At 41.3% G+C, this 21,932-nt stretch overlaps 1 protein-coding gene across 1 annotated transcript in view; it reads right to left on the bottom strand.

Annotated features, from left to right (window-relative positions):
• Positions 1–21,677, bottom strand: part of wwp2 (WW domain containing E3 ubiquitin protein ligase 2) — a 59,936-nt gene extending 38,259 nt beyond the window's left edge. Inside the window, 5 exon segments of the mRNA XM_034132888.1 lie at positions 12,130–12,267; positions 14,015–14,136; positions 14,463–14,619; positions 20,310–20,391; positions 21,117–21,677. Coding sequence (XP_033988779.1) covers positions 12,130–12,267; positions 14,015–14,136; positions 14,463–14,619; positions 20,310–20,379 — 487 coding nt within the window. The 5' untranslated portion in view covers positions 20,380–20,391; positions 21,117–21,677.
• Between the last annotated feature and the right edge of the window lie 255 nt (positions 21,678–21,932).

Here is a 21,932-nt window from a genome sequence, read left to right as displayed (position 1 = left end):
GTTGCTGTACAATCAAACATGTGTTGATTCGCCCAGCCAACAGGCCACGGCAGCCTACCTCAATCGCCAGGGAGGAGTACACGCACACTGGCGGGTCACGCGCACTGGCGCCTCAGTGGGATTTGGCTTTGGTGTTACGCGCACTAAGCAAAGCCCTTTTGAACCTTTAGATCAGGTTCCCCTTAAACTGTTATCAGCCAAAGTAGGCTATTACTTTTGGCTATAATATCAGCGAAAAGGGTGAGTGATTTGTCCGCTCTCTCTGTGGCTCCGTCATGTCTCCGGATCCAAGGAGATGGCAGTTCAGCTGGTTTACGCCCTAACCCGGCTTCATGCCTAAGGCTAAGGTCATCACAACTCTTTTAGGTCAAGAGTGATCACCCTGGCTGGCTTCTTTCCCCCAAGAAGCCACGTCTCATCTCAGCTGTCCTGCTATGTGGCGCGCACGGCTGCCTTGCGCCGTTCTCAGCGCCTGTTTGTGCATTATAGAGAGCGCTCGATAGGGCAGTCTCTATCTGCACAACAGCTGTCACACTGGCTGTGTGAGGCTGTGTCACAGGCATATGTCTCCTCTGGGGTGGATCCCCCGGAGAACATCAGTGCGCACTCCACCAGAGGAATTTTTCCTCTTCCACGGCTTTGCACGGAGGAATGTCAGTGGAAGACATTTGCAGTGCTGCGTCTTGGTCTTCTCCCTGTTCATTTATTCAATTTTATTTGAGGGATGTCTCCCTTTCCTCTCCGACACACCCTGTACTGAGTGTCCTGTCAGAGTGAGTGACGTCAGGGACCCAGCTGTGCGCCTCTCTCCTGCCTCGGCACACGGAGAGTGGCCTGTATTTCCCTCTTATGAGAGGGACGTCCCCCTTTTCCCCTGACACATTTCGTACGGAATGTCTTGTCAGAGTGAGTGATGTTGGGGACCCAGCTGTGCGCTCTCCTGCCTGTCTACCTACACGCAGAGAGCTGCTATTCCCCTCCTTTCTATCACTGGGCGAAGTGTAACCTTCGTCTCTACTTTTTCACAGTGGCAGGTATGTATTATTCCCAGCCTCGTCCCCTCATGGTAAATATTCATGTTATGATATATTCCAGGGACTGCGATGCGCCATTCGCATGGCGCAAAGGGCATGGGTTGTTATCTGAGCAGGTGTGTCTGTGCTTCTAGTACCGGGCGGACCCAGTGGAGCGCAGACTACATCTTGCTTCGCCCTTAACCCAATAGCGATAGCCTTAGAGGGCGAAGCCATATACGAAATAGAACTGAAGTTACCTACTGTAACTCCAGCTTCTATGAGTATTGGCGTAGCCCTCTAAGTTCTGGGCCCCACTGGCTCCACGAATAGCTGAAGAAAAGTTATTTTGTATGGGAGCAGATTGTCGGGTCTCCTTCCTATTTATACCGGAAGGGAGCCCGAGGGTGGGGCCCACCTTGCGGGCGGGCGTGGACTACAAGTGTTTCAGTGCTGCGCGGGTGCGCAGGGGGATTACCCAATAGCGATAGCCTTAGAGGGCTACGCCAATACTCATAGAAGCTGGAGTTATAGTAGGTAACTTCAGATCTCACACACCCCTAACCCAACAAGAAAACAGCACCTAAATACACACACAGACTAACAAGACACAGGTGAGGGTGGAGCAATTAGACACAGGTGAGGGGGGAGGAGCAATTAGACACAGGTGAGGGGGGAGGAGCCATCACAGGGCACCAGGTGAACACAATCCCCAACAATTAAGCTATACAACCCGTAACGGAGGCCGAGATCTATGGGCCCAGAGATCACCTCCGTGACACCCACCAAAGCAGTTCCAGGGCCAGTTCAGAACTAGTGCCCGGATAAGCACCAGTTCTTCCCGTTTCCACCAGTGGGTCCGGCTCTTGGCCCCGAAAACCGGTTCTTATCTGGACCCACTCGACTGTCCTCCAAGAACCAAGAGCCAAATATGTCACGCTTACGTCGGAGGCGGGGGCAGGGGCACTGAGCAAAGTGAATAGTACGCGAACACACACTTATAAAAAAACACACTTCTATAAAGCCAGTCAACACTAACCAGGCACAGTGTGATGCTGTTTGTTTTTACCTTACTTTGAATTACCATCCGTTTGCTGTTATTTCCCGTTGCCCGTTTTGAACTGCCTCATATATTTTCCTGTTGTTTTTTATTAGATCAGCTATTAGGTGGAATCAGTACATGGGCTACACAAGTCAAGTCATAAAGAAAAATACGCCGGATGAGCTTCAGTTGCTATGCTAACACCACCTGTCCTATACCAGAGACACTTTAATAACAGCGTTGGGATGCCAAAAAGCGTAAATTCAGACTGAAACACATAGGAATTACTGCTTTCTAGCAACCCTGCCGTGAGTTAACGGGAGAATAAACTCCGGTGGACGAGCAGCACCACAGCGGTCGGTAAATGCCGCTGAAACACATTAATAAACAATTAACCACTGCACTCTGGGGAAGAGTATAGCGTTCGAGAAGTCATTCTTTAATTTAATCTGGTTTCGTATGATTAAAAGCAACATGAGCATCGACCCCATTGGGAGAAAATCAGCGTCGAAACGGTGATGTGATGACGCAGCACCAGTCGGGCTCTGGGCGGTTGAAACACAACTGGGGCTAAAAAGAAGAACGAGTTTGGAACCAGAAAAGCACAAGCACGGAGCCTAAGAGGGAACTGGTTTGGTGGGAAAGGGGTAATAGACACTTCATTTGATTTTTAATCACATGTAAGTTTAATGTTTTGCTAAAATCCCAAAGTTACACCTCCATTGGACTCCTTTATTTACTTATGTAACAATGTGACATCACTGTGTAACCCACACGCTTCTATTTGCTAGAGCTCCAACACATTGTACGTAATTGGCTGCTGCAGCACAGGCAGTATGAGACAAATAAAACCCTTTTTTGAACATTAAAGCATGTTAACATGTCACAGCCGAAGGACAAAATACAAATATGAACCTGAAAATGAGCATAATATGCCATCTATAAATAAAAATATAATATATAAAACATGCCGTCTTGGGTTTGAAAATACATATCGATACTATGAAGTACGATGAGTTGGAAGTAGCTCATAAACAACAACCTCTTTATTGGGAAACAACATCTTAAAAAACGACTCCACAGATTTAGCATAGCAATCCTACCACATTGTTGGACTCATATATGACAGTTAAGGTGCTTACATTACCCACAATGCATTTAGAGAATCAGGTGTGGTATACTCGTATGCTAATGAAGCCTTGAGCAACTAGCTAGTATATAAACAACATTTTCACAATTTGCAATGTACTCCACATCTGTTAACAGATTTTGATGTATAAAATCAGTTCACCTTTTAAGCTTTGATATTTTGTTTCCTAAACAGCTTAAGGTCCATCTTTCCCAGGAAACACCATGGTGCAGGTAAGTAGCTCACAATACAACCCAACGTCACTTGTTTGATTCCTGCCGGAGACTTTTGTGGCACATAGTTCCCAGGCTCTCCCTACTCTCATTTCCTGTCATCTATCTACTGCCACCTTGGTAATAAAAGTATAATATGCCTTTAACTCTAATATGATGAACGACAGCAGCTTCCCATGTAACTATTCAAATTAGCATTAAGTATTTCATACTCTGAACCACTCTGCCAAGAAAAAAAACACCCCTAACCCCGTAGCAACAAATTGAGTTTCCCTAACACCAGCATGTCTCTCAACAGGTTCTGTCCTCACATTACTATCAACCTTTAAAGCTTTGTAAAGAATAAGTACATTCTCATAGTGGGGATCAGGCCTCTTTTCATAGAGCAAAGGCAGACCTGAAACATGTGGCATAAATACAGTGAGTTAGTGGTTTAATAAAGGCCATTCAGCCTTGTATGGATAGTGCCGTGTGTGTGTGTGTGTGTGTGTGTGTGTGTGTGTGTGTGTGTGTGTCTGCATGCGGTCTTGGTGGTGTGAGGGAATGTGTGACTATACTGGGTCCTAACTGTGACTGAAAACCACAGGCCTATAACATGCTTTTCATTAACACTCACTTTCTCCTTTACACACACAAACACAGCCCAGTCCTATGTGGAACACACTCACGCTGCAGGCATCACAACCTCAAACAGTATCCACATTTATACACACACACATCCTGCTATCTAAAGAGAAGCAAACAGGTCATTTCTCTCTCTCTCTCAGACACACACACCCACACAGGCTATGAAAGGGTTTCTTGTGCGCATACCCGATGGACATACAGCAAAATAAACATTGGTCTAGAAGAGAAACTATTGTGTCATAGCCTGCTCACCGAGTTCAACCCCCCCCCCCCTCACTTTTAATGCCTCGGGTCTAATTACTCGTCTGGTGTGCGTTTGTGCGCATGCACACAAGTGTGTCGATGTAGGTGTTTAAAGAAACTAAAATGTATAGTTAGCCACTTTCTTCTCAAAAACATCTCAGCAACTAAACTAAAGCAGAGATAACAGCGGGATCATTTCAGTCCAGCAGCTACTATGGAACTTTGGGTTATTTGTGTAACCCCAGTTCTCTAAATACAACAGTGACAGATTTAATGTATGCTATGAAAGGGAACACCTCTCATTTACATTTTCAGTTAGGACTGTAGCAATCATTATTTGTATCATCTATTAATCTGCTGTAAACCACTTTTGATGAATCAATTGATCATTTAGCCAATAGAAGATTAAATAAAAATGCCTAAGGTGAGGCTTTCAAATGTATTCAACTTATCAGTTCATGAAAGAAGCAACCAAATCAATCAATCATTGTTAAAGGTATGTCCAAATCAGTGTGGATGGATGTAGTTGGAGGTAAGAAAAAAACAGCATAATTGTTCAGGTTGGATTTCTAGTCTGCTCTTCTCTCTAGATGACGCTAAATAACCAATCAACTTTCTTCTCTTCCATGTATTGCAAGATTTCCCAAAGTAAAAATGGCATGGTATGAGTATAGAGGATGTAATGTGCCAGGATTTGCAGTGTTTTTACTGACTGGGGATATTCAGAAATATATTTGAAGGCCGAAGAAATGTAGCGCAGAGATTTGAGGAGGTAGTAGTTGTGGAAAAGTTAGTTACAGTTCTCTGGCACATACAGCCTGTTAATGTAGAAAACCAGCAGTGTTAGTCTTTGTCTTTGCTGCGGGTTTACATGTGGCTTCTTTTTCTGTGGGATTGGAAGTTGACTATTTGTAAAAGTTTGTACGAATCGAACATTTACAAAGTGTTCCAGTATTCCCAAAATGTAAATCGTTCTGGCTTCTGTTTCCTCCCATCTTTCAATACAAGGATTTGTCCATTAAACCTGCTATGTGTGCCCTTGTGTGTGTGTGAGTGTGAGTGTGAGTGTGAGTGTGAGTGTGAGTGTGTGTGTGTGTGTGTGTGTGTGTGCACGTGTCAGAAAAGCTGCCAGGGGAAATGAGTAAAACGTCCAATGTAACAGAGGTGCGTTCACAGCGAGAACACAGAGCTCCTTAACACCACCAGAAGGCAACACACTTCTACCTTTATATATTCAAGCAGCCCACATATGCCTGCACACATTGCAGAATGCAAAACACATGTACACACGCTTGCATATATACACTCATGAGACCCATAAAACACACACACATACAAAGACAAGTGCCTCAACCTGACAAAATAATAGTTTTAAACCAATTTGCTGAAATAGGAAACAGGTTTTACTTCTGACATAAAGGTGCCTCCTTTTTTCAAAGATCTGCACAGCACAAACAATATTTATTCCTTTTTTAACAGACAAAACATACCTTTTAAATCAGCAAATGTGTAAATACATAATTAATAAACCATAATTTCCAGCCCTCTTTATTTGTTTGTTGTCCATATCATGCTGAGAGCCTAGAAAATGCACACACACCAGAAGAGGAAACCCCCCCCTTGCTACTATTCACACTGCTTCGGGTTCACAGGAGGCGATTGTACTACGGTGCTGCAGGCAATGAGGCTAAATTACGCAATTCTCAAAAACAAATGAGACAAAAGCAGGCCTTATGTGTGTGATTATGTGCGTATAGCGTTTTCAGGGCCATGGTCCAGAGGTGGGTGAAGTACTCAGATCTTGTACTTGAGTAAAAGTAGAAGCACCAGAGTGTAGGAATACTCTGTTTCAGTAAAAGTCCTGCATTCAAAATGTTAAAAAGTAAAAGTAGAAAAGTATTATCATCAAAATATACTTAAAGTACCAAAAGTAAAAGTAGTCATTGTGCAGATTGGTCCATTCCAGAATAATATGATATGTTTTGATTATAATTATTGATGCATTAAAGTGTTATCAAAATGTACATTGTTACATTCACTACATCAAATTGTTATTTATTGTCTCTTTTCTTTTTATTTGCATTGCATTTGATATTGAGGCAATCCAAAAGTCACGGAAAGTAATCAGGTTACATAACTTTTAAATTGTGATACTGATATATTTTTTGACTTGTAAATAGTTTTTGTAACAGATTACATTTGCAAAGTGACCCTCCCAACCCTGCTTGTGGTACAACAGCTTGCACACACACTCATAATACACTTCCTGTTAACCTCTCCTCACATCTGACCCGCCACAAAGACACACATTTATACGGCCCATACGGGGCCAGGCCGGGGCCCTTACTGCGGGCCCTGTGTCCATTCAGCAGAACACACTGTAGGCTCTGCTGCTTCAGCCTGTTGAATCCACAGTGAGGAAATGTGTTTGTGAATCAGTCAGAGAGTGTTCATGATGCACACTGAGACCTGTGTGTCTGCCGCTGACTGACCTGTGACTGTGGTTTGTTGTTGTATTTAAACTCATCCCAGGTATTTCTTTCCAAACAGTGTCACATAGCTTACTCGAGATATCATAAACATGTGTATCTGTGCTGTAGCCCTCAGGTGTCTTTGTCTGTGACATTTACTGCTTGAATTTCATGCGCGTGTGTGTGTGTGTGTGTGTGTGTGTGTGTGTGTGTGTGTGTGTGTGTGTGTGTGTGTGTGTGTGTGTGTGTGTGTGACAGGGAGGTGATGGTTGCATGGATTCTGCTGCGATTTTAAGAATAGCTTAATACCAGTATATGTATTAAAGAGACAGCTAGTATTTGCACACAAACCATAAAGGACAGTAAAATGTTAGCATAGTGCCTGGAAAAGGAAAGTTCTGTTGACCTACAGTCAATAAGTATGTAGGGTTTGAAATCCTTCCTCTTAGGACGATGGAATGATTTTATATTGGTTTGGAAATAGTATTATTTGCACATGCAAGGGTTCTCTGATGTCAGTGTTTAAATGTTATGAATGCGTGTTGAAAGCCGACATGGTAGCGACAGTGCAGCTGTACATAGTCAATATTTGTGCGCTGGTATCAAGTTACTTTAACAATATTTTTGACATGTTACTTTTGGCAGGGCAGAAACGCTTCACACACTATTCAAACAACGTAAAAAGTCTCCACTTACACTCAGATTTTGCAGAGATAAAAAATACACATATAGGCTGACCCTAAGCCTTGTGCAAACTGGATTATTGCTCTCTGGTTGGACACAATGCAGCAGAGAAACTACAGCTACAGATCCATTAATGATGTTAATGTCCATTAACGGGTCTATATCATTCTAATACCTGAAGACTGCAGGTAAAAAGCAGTTTGCAAAGTTGAGTGACAAACAGCAAAACATCTGAATAGATCAAATGATAATATACAATAGTCGTAAAAGCAGATAAAGAAAATAATCACATGGAGACACAACTGCATTCTGCTGAGCTGACTCCATGCACTGTCTAGGGCAGGGGTGGGGAACCTTTTTCCTCTCAAGGGCCATTTCAATTTTTTCAACATCCTCCGAGGGCCGTACAGATGATTGACCTCTGCTTCAAAATACTAAAATCACAGCCCATTCATTTCACCTTTCTTTCATGCTGTGCAAATAAAAAGAACCTCTTAATCCAGATATCTCACCATGACTCGATGTATGCATGCACGTGCACGGTTGTGGCATGACCACCAAAACAGAAAGATATGGACACAAGATGTGTGCAAATGTATTTAGTTTCCTATCCATGTGAACATGATTTAAGTGGAGGGAGACCTAACCTCCTCTAGGGGGGTCCGGGGGGCATGCTCCACCGGGAAGATTTTTTTTAAATGTTGAAGTTAAAAGCATCAATCTGGTGCACTTTGAGAGCAACATTAGGAGATCTATGAATACATCTCTCAACACCCATATGAAACAGAAAGTAAGCAGATTTTCTTTATGGATATTTTACAAATCACTCCCCTTTTAAACTGTATTCTTATTTATTAATAACAACTTTTTTTTACTGTCATATAGTATTTTATACCTGTTTACTTTATTCTCTTATTTTTTTATAACTATAATGATCATATAAAGATATGCTTTTACCTCACTGGTTGTAGAAAAAGCTTCTTATATTCGTTAGCATAGCTAGCTAAACAGATGCTAATAACAACAAAGTTATTGACTGTATGATCAGTATGACAGATGAACAGATCGCCACTGGGCTTTCAACTAAAGACACAGCCACGCACAAACTGCGGCATGTGTACGGCTCTTTATGGGTACTGACATTTTTGGAAGTGCCGGAGCAGCGTTCTGGTGCTCTCCGTCAGAACTGCACCCCTGTCAGACGAGACATATACCACGTGATGACACGTTAGGCTCGTGTTGTGTTCAAGGACCCTGACCTTGGCCAGGAAAAACAGGCACTCGCTTGTTTAATTTTTTTGCGGTCTAGATTTCTTTAATTTTTTTCTTTTTTGCGTGTGTTTATAAATTACCTCGAGGGCCGTACCAAATGGTCTCGCGGGCCGGCCGGAGGTTCCCCACCCCTGGTCTAGGGGTTGAAATAGCAAGAAAGCAATCAGACTTTAATTTCAGTCTGTGAAACATCTACCTTTTCCTAATGAGAAGAGCCCTCAGGCACAGTGCGTCGCAGCAGCCATCACACATTAAGCTCAAACAGATCATCCAGAGCAGTCACCAGGATTGAGTCCACATGGGGCCATCAAAGGGACATTTGTTGAGACTGACAAGAGGCCAGCTGATGCTCTCTGAATCCTCACCAGGAGTGAGAGGGTTAGGCAGCTGATGCCACAACACAAGGAGGTACAATGGTTAAGTCCTTCTAGAAGTAACATGAATACATTTTGCTAATAAAATGTCGAAGAGAAGAGTTGAATCCTGGAGAGAACAGGTTTCTTCACATCTTCTAAGGACAGTACAGCAGGTCCTTCCTTCCTGCAGCACTCAGACTGTACTACCACCACAAACTATGGTACACCCCCACACACACAGACTGGAATACCCCCGATGTGCAATAACACTGCCTGTAAATATACAACAACATTGACACATGTGCAATATACCCTCGTGCAATTCACGCTTCATTTTTTCATCACATGTATTTAAAATCTGAAAACAGTACCATGCTACCTCTAGTTATGTGGTCACTTAAAATAAATTATACTGCTACTTTTTTTTTACAGTGGTGTACTTATCTGCTATTTGTTTTTTTTACTTGTTGTGTTTTTTATTATTACGTCTATTCTCTTTACTTTCTCTGCACTCTACTCCTGCTGTTGTAATAATGTAAATGTCCCCCTTGCAGGGCAAATAAAGGAATTCTGATTCTGATTACATTCCTGGCTCTCCTGTAGAAGTTATAAATATTACAGGTTCAGATTGGCCCATTTTCTATTTCTCCAGCGACCATGAGGCCTCGAGTTGTCTCTGATCAGTGAATCTGAACAGTGATGAACCTCAGCTCATCCACAGCTCAGCACAGGAAACGGGCACGGCTGCTACGGCCTCTGGAACAGCTGCACCGCCAGCCTTTTATGCACAAGTATAATTCTGCACCTAAGGCCATTAGTCATTTCAGGGGTGAACTCTGCATCCCCAACAATAACACAAAAAACTGCATGTGGTTAAATATTATACTATACAATAGATAGAGTTCTAGTCCAGAGTTGAACCTTCTGGCATGTTACAAGTGATGCTGACGTGAAAAACAGACACCAGCAGGATGTTTATGAATAGTTTGTAAAGCCAGGGGATACAGTACAACAATGTTAAGAACACTATTCCCTACTATTGTGTAATAAAACAATATTTAGGCTGAGGGACTTTTGTTGCAAGTTCATAATACAGTGAGCTCTGAAGCATTTGCTATTATTGGAATAAATACACATTATGTGATTCCAATGTACAATGAGTATTGATCCGTTTTACAATGAATATGAAACTAATTCTTCTATAGGTTTTTGTGCATGTAAATGGTCTGCAAAGGCTAAAATCCCTGTGTTCCCTCCAGAGGGAGTTCCTCTCCCACACACTAGTCTGGTCCAGTTACATGATGGCTTAAGTGCTCATGTTAATTAATGTGCAATGTCCCTTCTTAAATAAATAAATACAAATAAAATAATTTCATAAATTCCTTCATTGTTAATAACATTATAAACAAATTCACCTCAAGAAATAACATACACAACAAGATTCTCTTCTTACAAAATACGGCAATACAATCCTTATTTCAGCAACATGTGAACAACCATTATATGGGTGTACACTGTGAAGTGTGTGTGTGTGTGTGTGTGTGTGTGTGTGTGTGTGTGTGTGTGTGTGTGTGTGTGTGTGTGTGTGTGTACGTTTGTATGTGTGTTGGCAAACGGGAAGGGAAAGAGTGAGAGGAGGAGTAATATTGTTGTGTATTCTGTACTCATAACTTGTCTAAACTTCTGTAGGAAAACAGTGTGAGCATGTTCCCTTTAATATATTTCCGCTGACAAGTTAAATCCTGGTCTTTCCAAATTTCCAAGAAACCGGTCCTATGTTAGCTTTGGCCTGCATTTCTGTTAAGCCCGCGTCACACTGTCCCGAAATTGACACCAGATGGACAGACGATAAAGGAAATGTTCAAATTCGGCTCTGATCGTAACAACATCGGGCCGTTCGTGAGGGCATCTTAAGCCGTCGTATGACCGCCGGTGGAGTTTCTCAGGCTCCGGCAGTAACTTCGTGAGCAGTGGCAAAATCTTTGGCATGCCAAAAAATTGCCGAAAAACCTTGCGAAGGTTCATTTTCGTGTTGAACTTGTGTGTCCATTTTGCCCTTCGTAAGGCCAGCGTGAGGGCATCTTGTCAAATCGTGTCATCTTCGTCTTTACTTCGTGTGATCATCGGTGCCATCGGGCATTTTTCGCCTCACGAAGACAATACGAAGGAAACAAGAAGCTGCCCGATTGTCTTAGGAAGGCAACACGACTACGTGAAGCCCTCGCAATGCCGTTGTGTAGCCATCGTATTATAGTACGATGACATCGAGATGGGACCGCGATGTGCAATGTTTCCTTGCAGATCGCTTCTCTGGTTGTTTTATTGCACAACAAAATCATGTAAACATATTATGTAAATAACCCAATTTGTGTTGAACTGAAAAGGATATTACATTGTTTTTGTTACTTTCGTTGCAGTTGTATGTCTTAAATGTAATTTAGGTTAACTTCCTGTTTTATTTAGATGCTTTTATTTTGAAGGCGAGTTTACGCTGTTGAGAGGAAGTTGTTGTTGCTATGGAAACAACATGACTGAGAAAACTTAATATCTTCTTCATATAAAGACGGAGAAAGTAAAGATCAAAGTCTGAAAATATCAGTGACAATTTTTATTATATACAATCTCAAGTTTCCAAAATGTAAAGTCCCATAGTACTTTAACATAATTTTTTTTTGTTACTTTCATTGCAGTTGTATGTCTTAAATGTAATGTAAATGTTGCCTTCGTGTGTGGTTTGGGCGCCATCGTGTGGCCTTCTGTAGGCATCGTACTTGCTTCGGCTGTTGCTTGGCCGTTGACCAAGTTCGGGGCCATCTTCGTGCGAAATTCACAATTCCATATTGGTATTAATTTGTTATTGATTATATTCATTTTGATAAACGTTTTCTAAACTTACACAATTAAATGTGTTTTCTTTGAGAATATTGTAGTGGTGTTTTCGACCCTTTCTATTGTGAAATAGGTGCACAAGGCCTTGATTGGCTCTATAGGTTTTCTTTACATTTCTGTTATAACCTTCACTGTGTGTGTGCGTGCGTGTGGTAAAAGGCGGGACTCACTGTCTGCTGCCGCGCTGCCATTGGGCAACGTGCCCAGATCAACAGCCATACCGTCCAGACAGACGTTGAGCTCGCCTCCCACTACAACCGAGCCTTTGTTCTCCGTCTGCAGCACCAGACTCAGCTGGACGTTCTCCACTAGAGGGGGGAGGAGAACAGAGGGAGAGGATGAGTGGTTGAGATGGTGGAGGAGGAAGGTGGTTGAGTGGAGATGGAAACGAGGAAATCCCACAGCCTGTTATTGCTGTTAAATGTGTGAACCCACAGTGATTCTGACACATTTGTAACAGAAGAGGTATTAGATTAGCAAAGATTATCCAACAGAGCTGAGACATTTTATCTTTATGGATGTTGGGCATAACTTCATAGTGGGTTCAGAAGCAAATTCTGTGGCAGGAAGTGACATTTCTCCAGTTGGCTACTGACTAACTTGTTCAATATAACAAGTACAGACAGTGCAGAATATGGTCCTGAATGCTTAGGCCGATTAAACTTATTATATTATCAAAATGCCAAATGTTAATATTGTAACTGTTCTTTGTTCAGTTAATATATCGTTTTAGTGTCAGTACCAAAACTCACATGTTGTACGAGCACCAATATCGAAACCTTGATGCAGTTATACACAGACAGTAGATAGCACATGATGGGAAATGCACTCTTGGCAGGTTAACAAATGGACCTGGAAGCATATTGCTGCAGCTCCTCCAATAAAGGGTTAAACAGAAAGTCAGTGATGCCAGTAAGCAAGTCGGTCACCATTTCAAGGAAACACCAGAGGAAACCTGAAGGAGTCGGGTTAATGTGATGAAGCTAAGCACAATGGAGGCAATTCTCCTGAAGAATATTATCAAATGTTTTATTTACAGTAAGACCTGAACACAGTCACTGATGTGATATAATTCAACCTCACAGGTTATAAGCAGTTACAGAGAATTCTGTTTAAACAATTCAAATTCAGAGTACTGAAAAATGAACTAGAGCAGACCTATTGCACCTCATCAGAGTCAAAGGATTGTCTGAATGTGGTTCAGAAATGCAGTGGTATTGCGGAAGACATCCTGTGTATCTTTTGCTATGCCTTTCTCATTATCACGGGCCGTCAGATTTCATTGTTGAGTGTTTAAGTAATCCTCATTAACACGTAAGTGAGGAACCACTCTTTCACATAACCACTTTTAAGCCATTTGCCTTCTGGTGGTCACCTGATTTTTACATGAAAATGTAAAGGAAGCCAGATATAGACTTCACTGCTGTGAGATGAATACATTGACTTTTAACATTGAGCATTATGTGCAAGTCTCCTATATGTTTTTGTTTTTTTATGGAAAACCTTACATCAGATTGAACTTCGCTATTTGTGAACTTGGAGATAAATGTAGAAATATTTGGAGCAGCCAAAAAAGAGCATGTACAGAACTTGTGAACAGAGTATTCCTTTCCTTGGTGGTGGAATTCAAGTGTAGGAAGATGAGCTTTTTTCTGAAAGATGAATTGTATTTCCTGTTAAGAGGGTAAAAAGGTGATGCTATACAATGGACAAAATGGAATAGTATGAATATTACTTTTTATTTCAGATTTGCTCCCTGGTCTTTTTAATAAAATAAACTTCAGCTAGCTAAAGATGAAAGACTTCAGAAGAAAACCCTTTCACACAGTTCTAAATGACTGTCTCTTCTCCCCACTTCTGTTATTTTCCAGTTCCAGTCTTGTCTTGTTCTCTCCGTACTTTTCCAATGTATATGAATAATATTGCTGCAAACTCATACTTGTCCCATGTTTTTGTTCCAGTTTATCAAAATAGTAAAGTTAAGTTATGCTATTTTAAACACTATGGGGAAAAGTCATCAAAATATCTTCTCATTAGTTTCCTGTGTGTCCTTACTCTTGCCGTGGTGTGTGCGCAGTGTGTCCAGCAGGTCGATGGTGGCGCTGCCCAGGAGCTCCTTCCTCAGGGTGTGGCAGCTCCACAGCTTCAGGTCCAGACGGCTCTGAGGCGTCACATTACTGCGCAGCACACAGCAACACACACATTATCAACTCATCTCATCAAAAGTACAACAAATACGGCATGCAGGCAGATTTCTTCAAAACTGTTTTACCCCGCTGGTTTTAAAATGAGCTTCCATTTAAAAAAAATGTTGCATATCCAGCAGAACTTTCAAAATGAAGCACCTCTACTAGAGGGGAATACTCTTATTTAGAACTTTTTCATCATAAGTACACATGCTTAACAACAAAGAGGGATGAATGCACAATTGTTTGAAGAAGTTTACAAGCGATAAAAGAACAGGATTGTACTAATGTCAGTGTGTTTGTGTGTGCGTTCTCACAGGGTGAGGTCTTCGTTCCACTGCAGCTCGAGGTGTCCGCTGCGTTTGCCGGTTTTTTTGGTTTCGCTGCTCAGGCCGTCTGCAGTCACCTCGACGAAGGAGCTGAGTCTGGAGGGACGGTTTGGCAGCTTTGGAGACTGAGGCTTTGCTGAAACCACTGAGAGCACACACACACACAAAACAATAAGAAGAACTGTCAGAAAGGAAAAGATTAGATTTGTCTTTTTTTTTGTAAAACTGGCAAATCTCTTGAAAAGTAAAAAAATTGTTGTCGCATTAAGATACACACGGTTTGACTGTGGCCACAGTTCAACCACAATAAGGAAATGTATTTCTATTTATGAACGTGTTACAGGTCAAAGGTTCCATATCAGAGCAAACACAAACCAGCTGATCCGAATCAAACACAAAGACAAGCTAATGACTGTAGCACTTTAGACATTTCTTTGGCTCACAGTAAAATACAGACCTATTTAAAGCCCTTCAGACTTGCTTATTGACTCCAATCCACTCACACCGTTCATGATGTAACTGTGTACAATAAGACCTAGATCTGGTGAAGGAGCTTTTAGTTGTTCTGCTACTCTGGAACAAACTGCTTGGAGACCTGAAACCTGTCCCGCCGTATCCTCATTCATAAGATCATGATCAGGGCAGCTACAGTGTGACACATTATATACATTCACTACACTTATATCAGTAGTAAATTCAAAACATTAAGCTCTCTAAGGTCACGGGTTGACATTTGTATTTATTCAACGATGTACTTAAAATAAAGTTAAAACTAGTACTTTTCCAATGTTTTGTTACAGTTCATGCAGAAGGGATCAGTGATCTGTTCCTCAGCATCACTGGAGTAAACTGTTTCTGCACTTTGTATAGAGGACGTCTACAAACGTCACTGTTTATACTAAAAGAAAATGATATAACTATGGCGCCTTCAGATCAAATTCAATCAATCAAACTACAACTTTCAAATGCCAAATCCAGTCATAATAAAAAAAGCCAGACTTTTTGCAAAAATCTAAGCGTTCTTTGTTTTCCTCTGTGAGGTTTTGCTCGAGCTGGTTTACGACTGTTCAAAATGAGTTTGAGTTTTTCCCAGATGTGAGACATTTTGCCTTGAGCCATGCCAATATTTTTTTTCTTTTGTATGCTTGGAGGTACACCCTCCATACTAAACATTAGTATGCTGTATGCATTTGAGACAAAACTCCTCTGGTAAGCAAACAGACACACATAAACATTGCCCTCTAGTGGAAAAAAGGAATAAGACATCTGGGATACACATTTAGTTCACTCTCGTGAGACTTGGGTCAATGAAAAGCTTTCAAAGCTTTTCAAGACGTACATCAGAGTGCTTCTATGGACAAATATTTTGATCTATGTTTTTTATGCTGGTATTATCACCATTTGAACCTCACAACCTAATGAAATGAAGGCATGAGACACATTATAACTGCTGTCTGACCCTCATGTAAAGACTTCCTGATGTTCAGTGGCTCCTTACAGAGAACTGATGAAACCCCTTCTGAAAACATCTCTCTATATTTGTGATAGTTTGCTAAATGTCAGCTCTGCAATTGATGTAAAAGCCTACAGCTGGGCTTAGAAAGGCTTAGCGACTTCCTGTATGCAGACATCATGGTGTCAGTCATATGAGAGCCGATTTGTTCATCCTGAATCACTTCTGGATTGCAAACTGAGAAGCCTGGTAGTGTTTCTCAGGGTAAGTGTGATCAGGACAGGTGATGGATGAATAAATGATGAGAGAGAGAAAGGCATTCTTCCACAGACAACACATTTGCAGATCTCTGAAGAGAAGGAAGGGAGGATTGAGAGGAGGGGGACAGCAGATCCATGGTGAAGTAGAGGAGTGAAATAATATTGGAAGTGTAGAAAAGAGGAAACGGGAAGACCTGGGTCACACTGTACTTTTATGGGCTGTTCATAGGAAAGGTCTTTGAGGAGATACAGACACAAAAAACATCAATGCAACTGTTTCATGCTTAAACTTATGAATTCACTTGAGGGATATTACACCAGTGATACTTAACTAACCAGGGCTTTTGCTCTCTATCGATGATACCCTTCATTTCTGTGTTTTCAGCGTTTTGCTTATGCAGCGCTTTTAGTAAACGCTGCGCATGTTTCCTCAAGTTGGTGAATGTGGAACAGCTGCTCTCAGAGTAAAAAGAAAAAAAAAGTTTCAAATTGATTCTGCGCAAAACCACAGATCACTTATATCCACAAACACAGATGAAGGATGATTTAACATCAGGAACTGTTATGTCGATACAATAAAAAGGGTAAAGGTTGGTTTTAAAACCTTACCCTAAAACCTAAAAGTTTGGTGAAAATGTTTAACTATATCGACCTGGCGGTACTTTATGAATATTAGCTTACCGGTGTACTTAAACGACGGTGATTGCACTACAGTGGATACGATGCGCCCTGGTGACATTTAGTGACTTGACTGTTGTGCCGATTCTTGCTAAAGAGAGTTTATTAACAGCGGTTGCATATCCTTCAAAATAATAATTCCTTACATTTATTATAGCGCTTTTTCCAGATGCTCAAAGCGCTTTACAAATACACATTACACACATGTAACGGTCATGTACTGTGGACAATACCCACAGAAGCTAATTCAGGTGAAGTGTCTTGCCCAAGGACACAACGGCTTTACAGACGCAGCGGGTTTCGAACTGGTGTTCCCCAACGCTCCCTTGATCAACGCACTGCGCCACTCCGCCCATCTTCACACCTCGAAGTCATCAAGGCACTTTACAAGTACACATTACACACATATCATACATGTAACTGTGGACAGTACCCACAGGAGCAAATTTGGGTGAAGTGTCTTGCCCAAGGACACAACGGCCTGACGCAGTGGCGGCGGGGGCAGGTTTTTCGAACTGGAGTTCCCCAACACCACCCTTGATCTGATGATCAACGCACAGCCCACTGCGCCACTCCGTCCCTATGAGCCATAATGTGTCATAGGCGTGCTTCTGTTGCCAATAAGGAATGGGAAACGCTGTGCATTCTGGGGCTGCCATTTGTGGAGGATGGCGTCCATGGCAACAGCAGCAGCCATCAATATATATGAGCGTTCCCAAGTCATCCGTCAGCGGTTTTGCATCCGAAATGAATAAAGTATGAAATTATTATAAATGCCGTTACAAAGAGAAGCTCTAGGCAGAAACAGAGGAGCGTTATTTAAAAAAAGGTTAATTAATGACATCTGTCTGTATGAATTAAAAATAAATAGAAATAACAGATCGATCACTGTTACTAATGTCAGTCCTCTCTGGTGTTTAGAGTTGGTGTGTACACCTGTGCGTAATTAAAAAATATGAACTATTTAGAGGACCATGTCAGGTTTACAACCGGGTGGATACAGGACCTTCGGATCTACAGGCAAAGACCCCTATAGAATCATTCTGCTAATGCTATGCTAACTGAGTGTTAACCAAACATCGGCATATCATGCATAATTAATTTTTATTTTATTTTTTATTTAACCTTTATTTAACCAGATAAAAGCATTGAGATAAAATCTCATTTTCAATGCTGACCTGGCCAAGAAGGCAGCAACGTTACACATAACACATAACACAAACATATAAAATACAGAGAACATAACTAAGAAAACAAAAAGACGAAAAAGCAGTGACTACATTGTGCACATTAGGACAGTAAGAAAGGTACACTACTTATTACTGCAAGAGCAGCTGGTGGTAAGGACTTCAGACAACTTCAATTTAAAACAGGCTATTGAGACAAGTGCCCTCAGTTTTAAGTTTGATTGAAGGTCATTCCAAGACCAAGGACCATAATAAATTTTTTTTTTTTTTTTAAAAGACTCCTTTTTCCAGTCTCAGTCCGCACAGCAGGTACCTGGAACCGTATAATATCCCAGTATAAGTACGTATACTGATTTTCCTTTCTATTTTAAAATCATTTTCCCAGTGTAGTGGTTTGTGTTAACCTGTTAAGCACCAAGCCTGTTTTTCATGTTTCAGGCTCGAAAATGACATGCCCAAAACAAATGACTACAACTTCTAAAAGGGTTATATGAATAATTTCTTTTATCAAAGCAAGGTTACATATGTGAGTTGGATGTAGAAGTGTCAGAATCAATATAGATGTTTTTTATTTTAAAGAAAATTCAGATTTTACATAGTAAAAAACTGTAAATTATAGTGTCCGTCCAAAAATTCTTTTTTACTTATAGTGAAAACTACCCTTGGATGATGGTAAGGTAGACTAAAAGCTTTAGGAATCCAAAGTACAACATATAATAAGTACCCTGTATCAAGATTGATGCAAAACAAGTGACATTTGACCTTTTTAGAGAGATTTAGCCAAAACCACTCCACCTCTGAGGTGATTTGGGTGAAAATGTTTTTTTTCCATATCTCTGGCCCCCATTGGTCGATTGTGATGGTTGACACCTCTTTCTGACCGTTAGAGCCAATAGAATCGAAGGGGGAAGCCCCCACACACACTCGTTGTGAAAACAAACGGTGGGGGCTTCGCGCATGCAGGTTTGCACCAGAGTGAAGCGATCTCTCGCTCTGACATTTGGAAACGAAAAAGCAGTTTTATTGCTTATGGATTATCAGAAATCATTTCAAAGAGGACACAGACACATTGGATTAACCTATGGATTAACTGCAGCATCGTTTTTTTATCGTTTTAATGCCATTGAAGACCAGTTTTGACCAAGGTAAGCCATGTTAGCGTTTGTAGCTACCTAGCTCCACATGTTCTGATGTACGCTTTTGTTTATAGCGTCGCAAATGTTTATCACTGAGTGTTGAGGTGGGCACCAAACGATTCTGTGTCTCCAGGAGATGCTAATCGAGGGGTTGGCTGTGCATCTAGGATAAGTAATAAGGGAGTTATGAGTGAGTTTAGGTGCAGTGATAGGTTACATTTTTTCGCTCGTGGCTAATTCAGAGGCTGAGTGTTAGCATTGTGGGTTTTTTTTGGAAAAAAAAATTTAAAAAGATCAGTTAGCTGAGTTTCTTCCCGTTACATGGATATAAAACATTCATAGTTTATTAAATATTAAGATTCCTTAGACGTTGTTTCCTGCAAATTACGCGTTTATCCGCCCGGTACCGGGGGGGGCGGTGCGTAACAGGTTAAGGCCCTGACACACCAAACTGACACCAAAGAACACGTCCCGACAGACCCGACTGTTGTGTCGCCTCACGTCAAAAGTCGCACTGGAACACACCGCAAAGACTTCAGCCGACGGCCAAGTAGCACGTACGCACTGCTTTAATCACACAGCGTTAAAGGTCCCATGACATGGCCATTTCTACTGATCATAATTCCATTGTTGAGGTCTACTAGAATAGATTTCCACAAGTCATTAAACAATGATCAAAAGCCAAAACACAACATATACAAATGTATATTTATCCGACACGTTCTGTCCCTATGAACAGCAGTTTTTATTGAAAAACTGAGAGGATAAATGCAGTCCGTAAATTGTCAGGTTGACCCATAGTTTTCAAAAAAGGAAGTACCTAAAGTATAAATAAAAGGCTTTATAAGTTGGTGTGCCATAGAAAGGGTGTTTTCATGTTATGCTGGATGGACAGGACAGATAACATCCTACTGCCTAATGTGCTGCCACCATGAATAATGACAGGAATGAAAAAGAGAGACACTTTTGTACCCAATTTCTGAGATAAAACACACAAATGTTTGATGTAACACTGCAGTAAGGGCCATGCTCCTGTTCTGTCTTTGATTGGAAGCCATGCCAGGCCATTTCTTGTATAATGTCCCAGTTAGTCATTGAGTGAACAGAAAACAGATCATTACCTTTTAAGATCAACTGAGACTTTTCAGTGGTCTGGGCCCCGCCAGGTCTGCTCACGCTGGCAGCTGCCATGACCCCACAGCTCTGAGAAACACAAACACACACCCACACACCCACACACACACCCACACACACACACATGATCAATAAAGACAGGACAGTTACTATAAATGTAATTAATAACCTAATCTGAGTATCAAAATATAAAAGTAATGTTATCTGATTACTTTCTGTTACATTTTGATTACCTCAATATCAAATGCAATGTATAGAGTAAAACTTACATTACAGGTATATTTATCAGCCTGATAAGAGACATTTCAATAAAGGCAGGACAGTGATTCCCCCATTAGAGTGCCAGGACTTTCATCAGACACTGACAGCATCACCTTGAGCAAAGTCAGAGATGGAGCCTGCTGGTTGAATGCAAAGAGGACTGCACACAAGGACAATATGCAGCAAAGCTGAGATCTAGTGTGGAGCTTTGGTTAATGCTGATCTTCACTGTGTATATTAAGAAAAGACACTAACATTAAGACGGGTTTGTGGAGGGGATCTGATCGTGTTTTCAGTGTAACGTTACTCGCTGCGCCACCAAGGTGACTGCTGCTGGCATCTCAGCCTGAGACCAGACCAAACCAAGAGATGCATGGTCAGATGGGACCTGGCCATAATAAAATCAAACCATTAGGTAATGTATGATCAACTAAATGCACACCTGAGAGTTGTCTCCGGGCTGTTACATTAGATCAAAGCAATGACAACAAAAGCGCACAACATCTCCCGTCAACCTTGCGAAATAAGCTTACCGGCTACGCAGCGTTAGCTTAATCCGTTAGTCAGTGGATTCTGGCTAAACTTCATACAGACTAATAACAATCCAACTCTCCCTGCTACACATTTTTCATTGTCTACGTATTTAAATACCCTTGGCTGCTGCGCACAAAACACAAACACGGAAGATGATCAAGGCATTTCTATTCACCACCGTCAAGCGGGGCAAAGAAAATATTGACTTCCTGTTGAGTTGTTCAAACTACAACTCAAGAGCCGATGATGCTAGATGTTAAAAACTATGAAATATCACACAAGTAACCACACATGTACATTTGGGGCGATTATTTACTGAAGGAAAATGGCATAACGTATCTCTATTCAATGTTGTTAACCACACAATGCATGTTATCGAACCACTGGCATTTGTTTTGAAAGGGAAGTCTCAACACATCCGGTCAGATGTGCCTAATTCTGGCTAGCTTTACCAATAATAGGCTAACTGTTAGCGAGCGAGCTTCGTAGGGGGATTTTACAAAAGGACATGACAATAAAAGCTGTTCTAATCATTTGACACCAAACTGAACCACATTGGCAGTTACGTGGTTCATGTCAGAACACCTATATCTACCGAAACACTCACATATTTGGCTTAAATGTAATCTTTCCCGTACCTTTTTCAGCTTTGCTCTGTGCTGCTGTCGCTACTGAACTTTCATTTCCGCCTCAGTGATAATATCACGTGACCCAGGGTATGTCTTTTTCATTGAACAAAGGATTGTGGGTCATAAATAATTGTAAACAACATCCCTTAATATTGACCCTTTTTATATTTCAAATCAGTTTATTTT

The sequence above is a fragment of the Trematomus bernacchii genome, unplaced genomic scaffold (genome assembly GCF_902827165.1).
Source record: "Trematomus bernacchii unplaced genomic scaffold, fTreBer1.1, whole genome shotgun sequence".
Lineage (NCBI taxonomy): Eukaryota > Metazoa > Chordata > Actinopteri > Perciformes > Nototheniidae > Trematomus > Trematomus bernacchii.
This window is presented reverse-complemented; position numbering and strand designations above follow the sequence as displayed.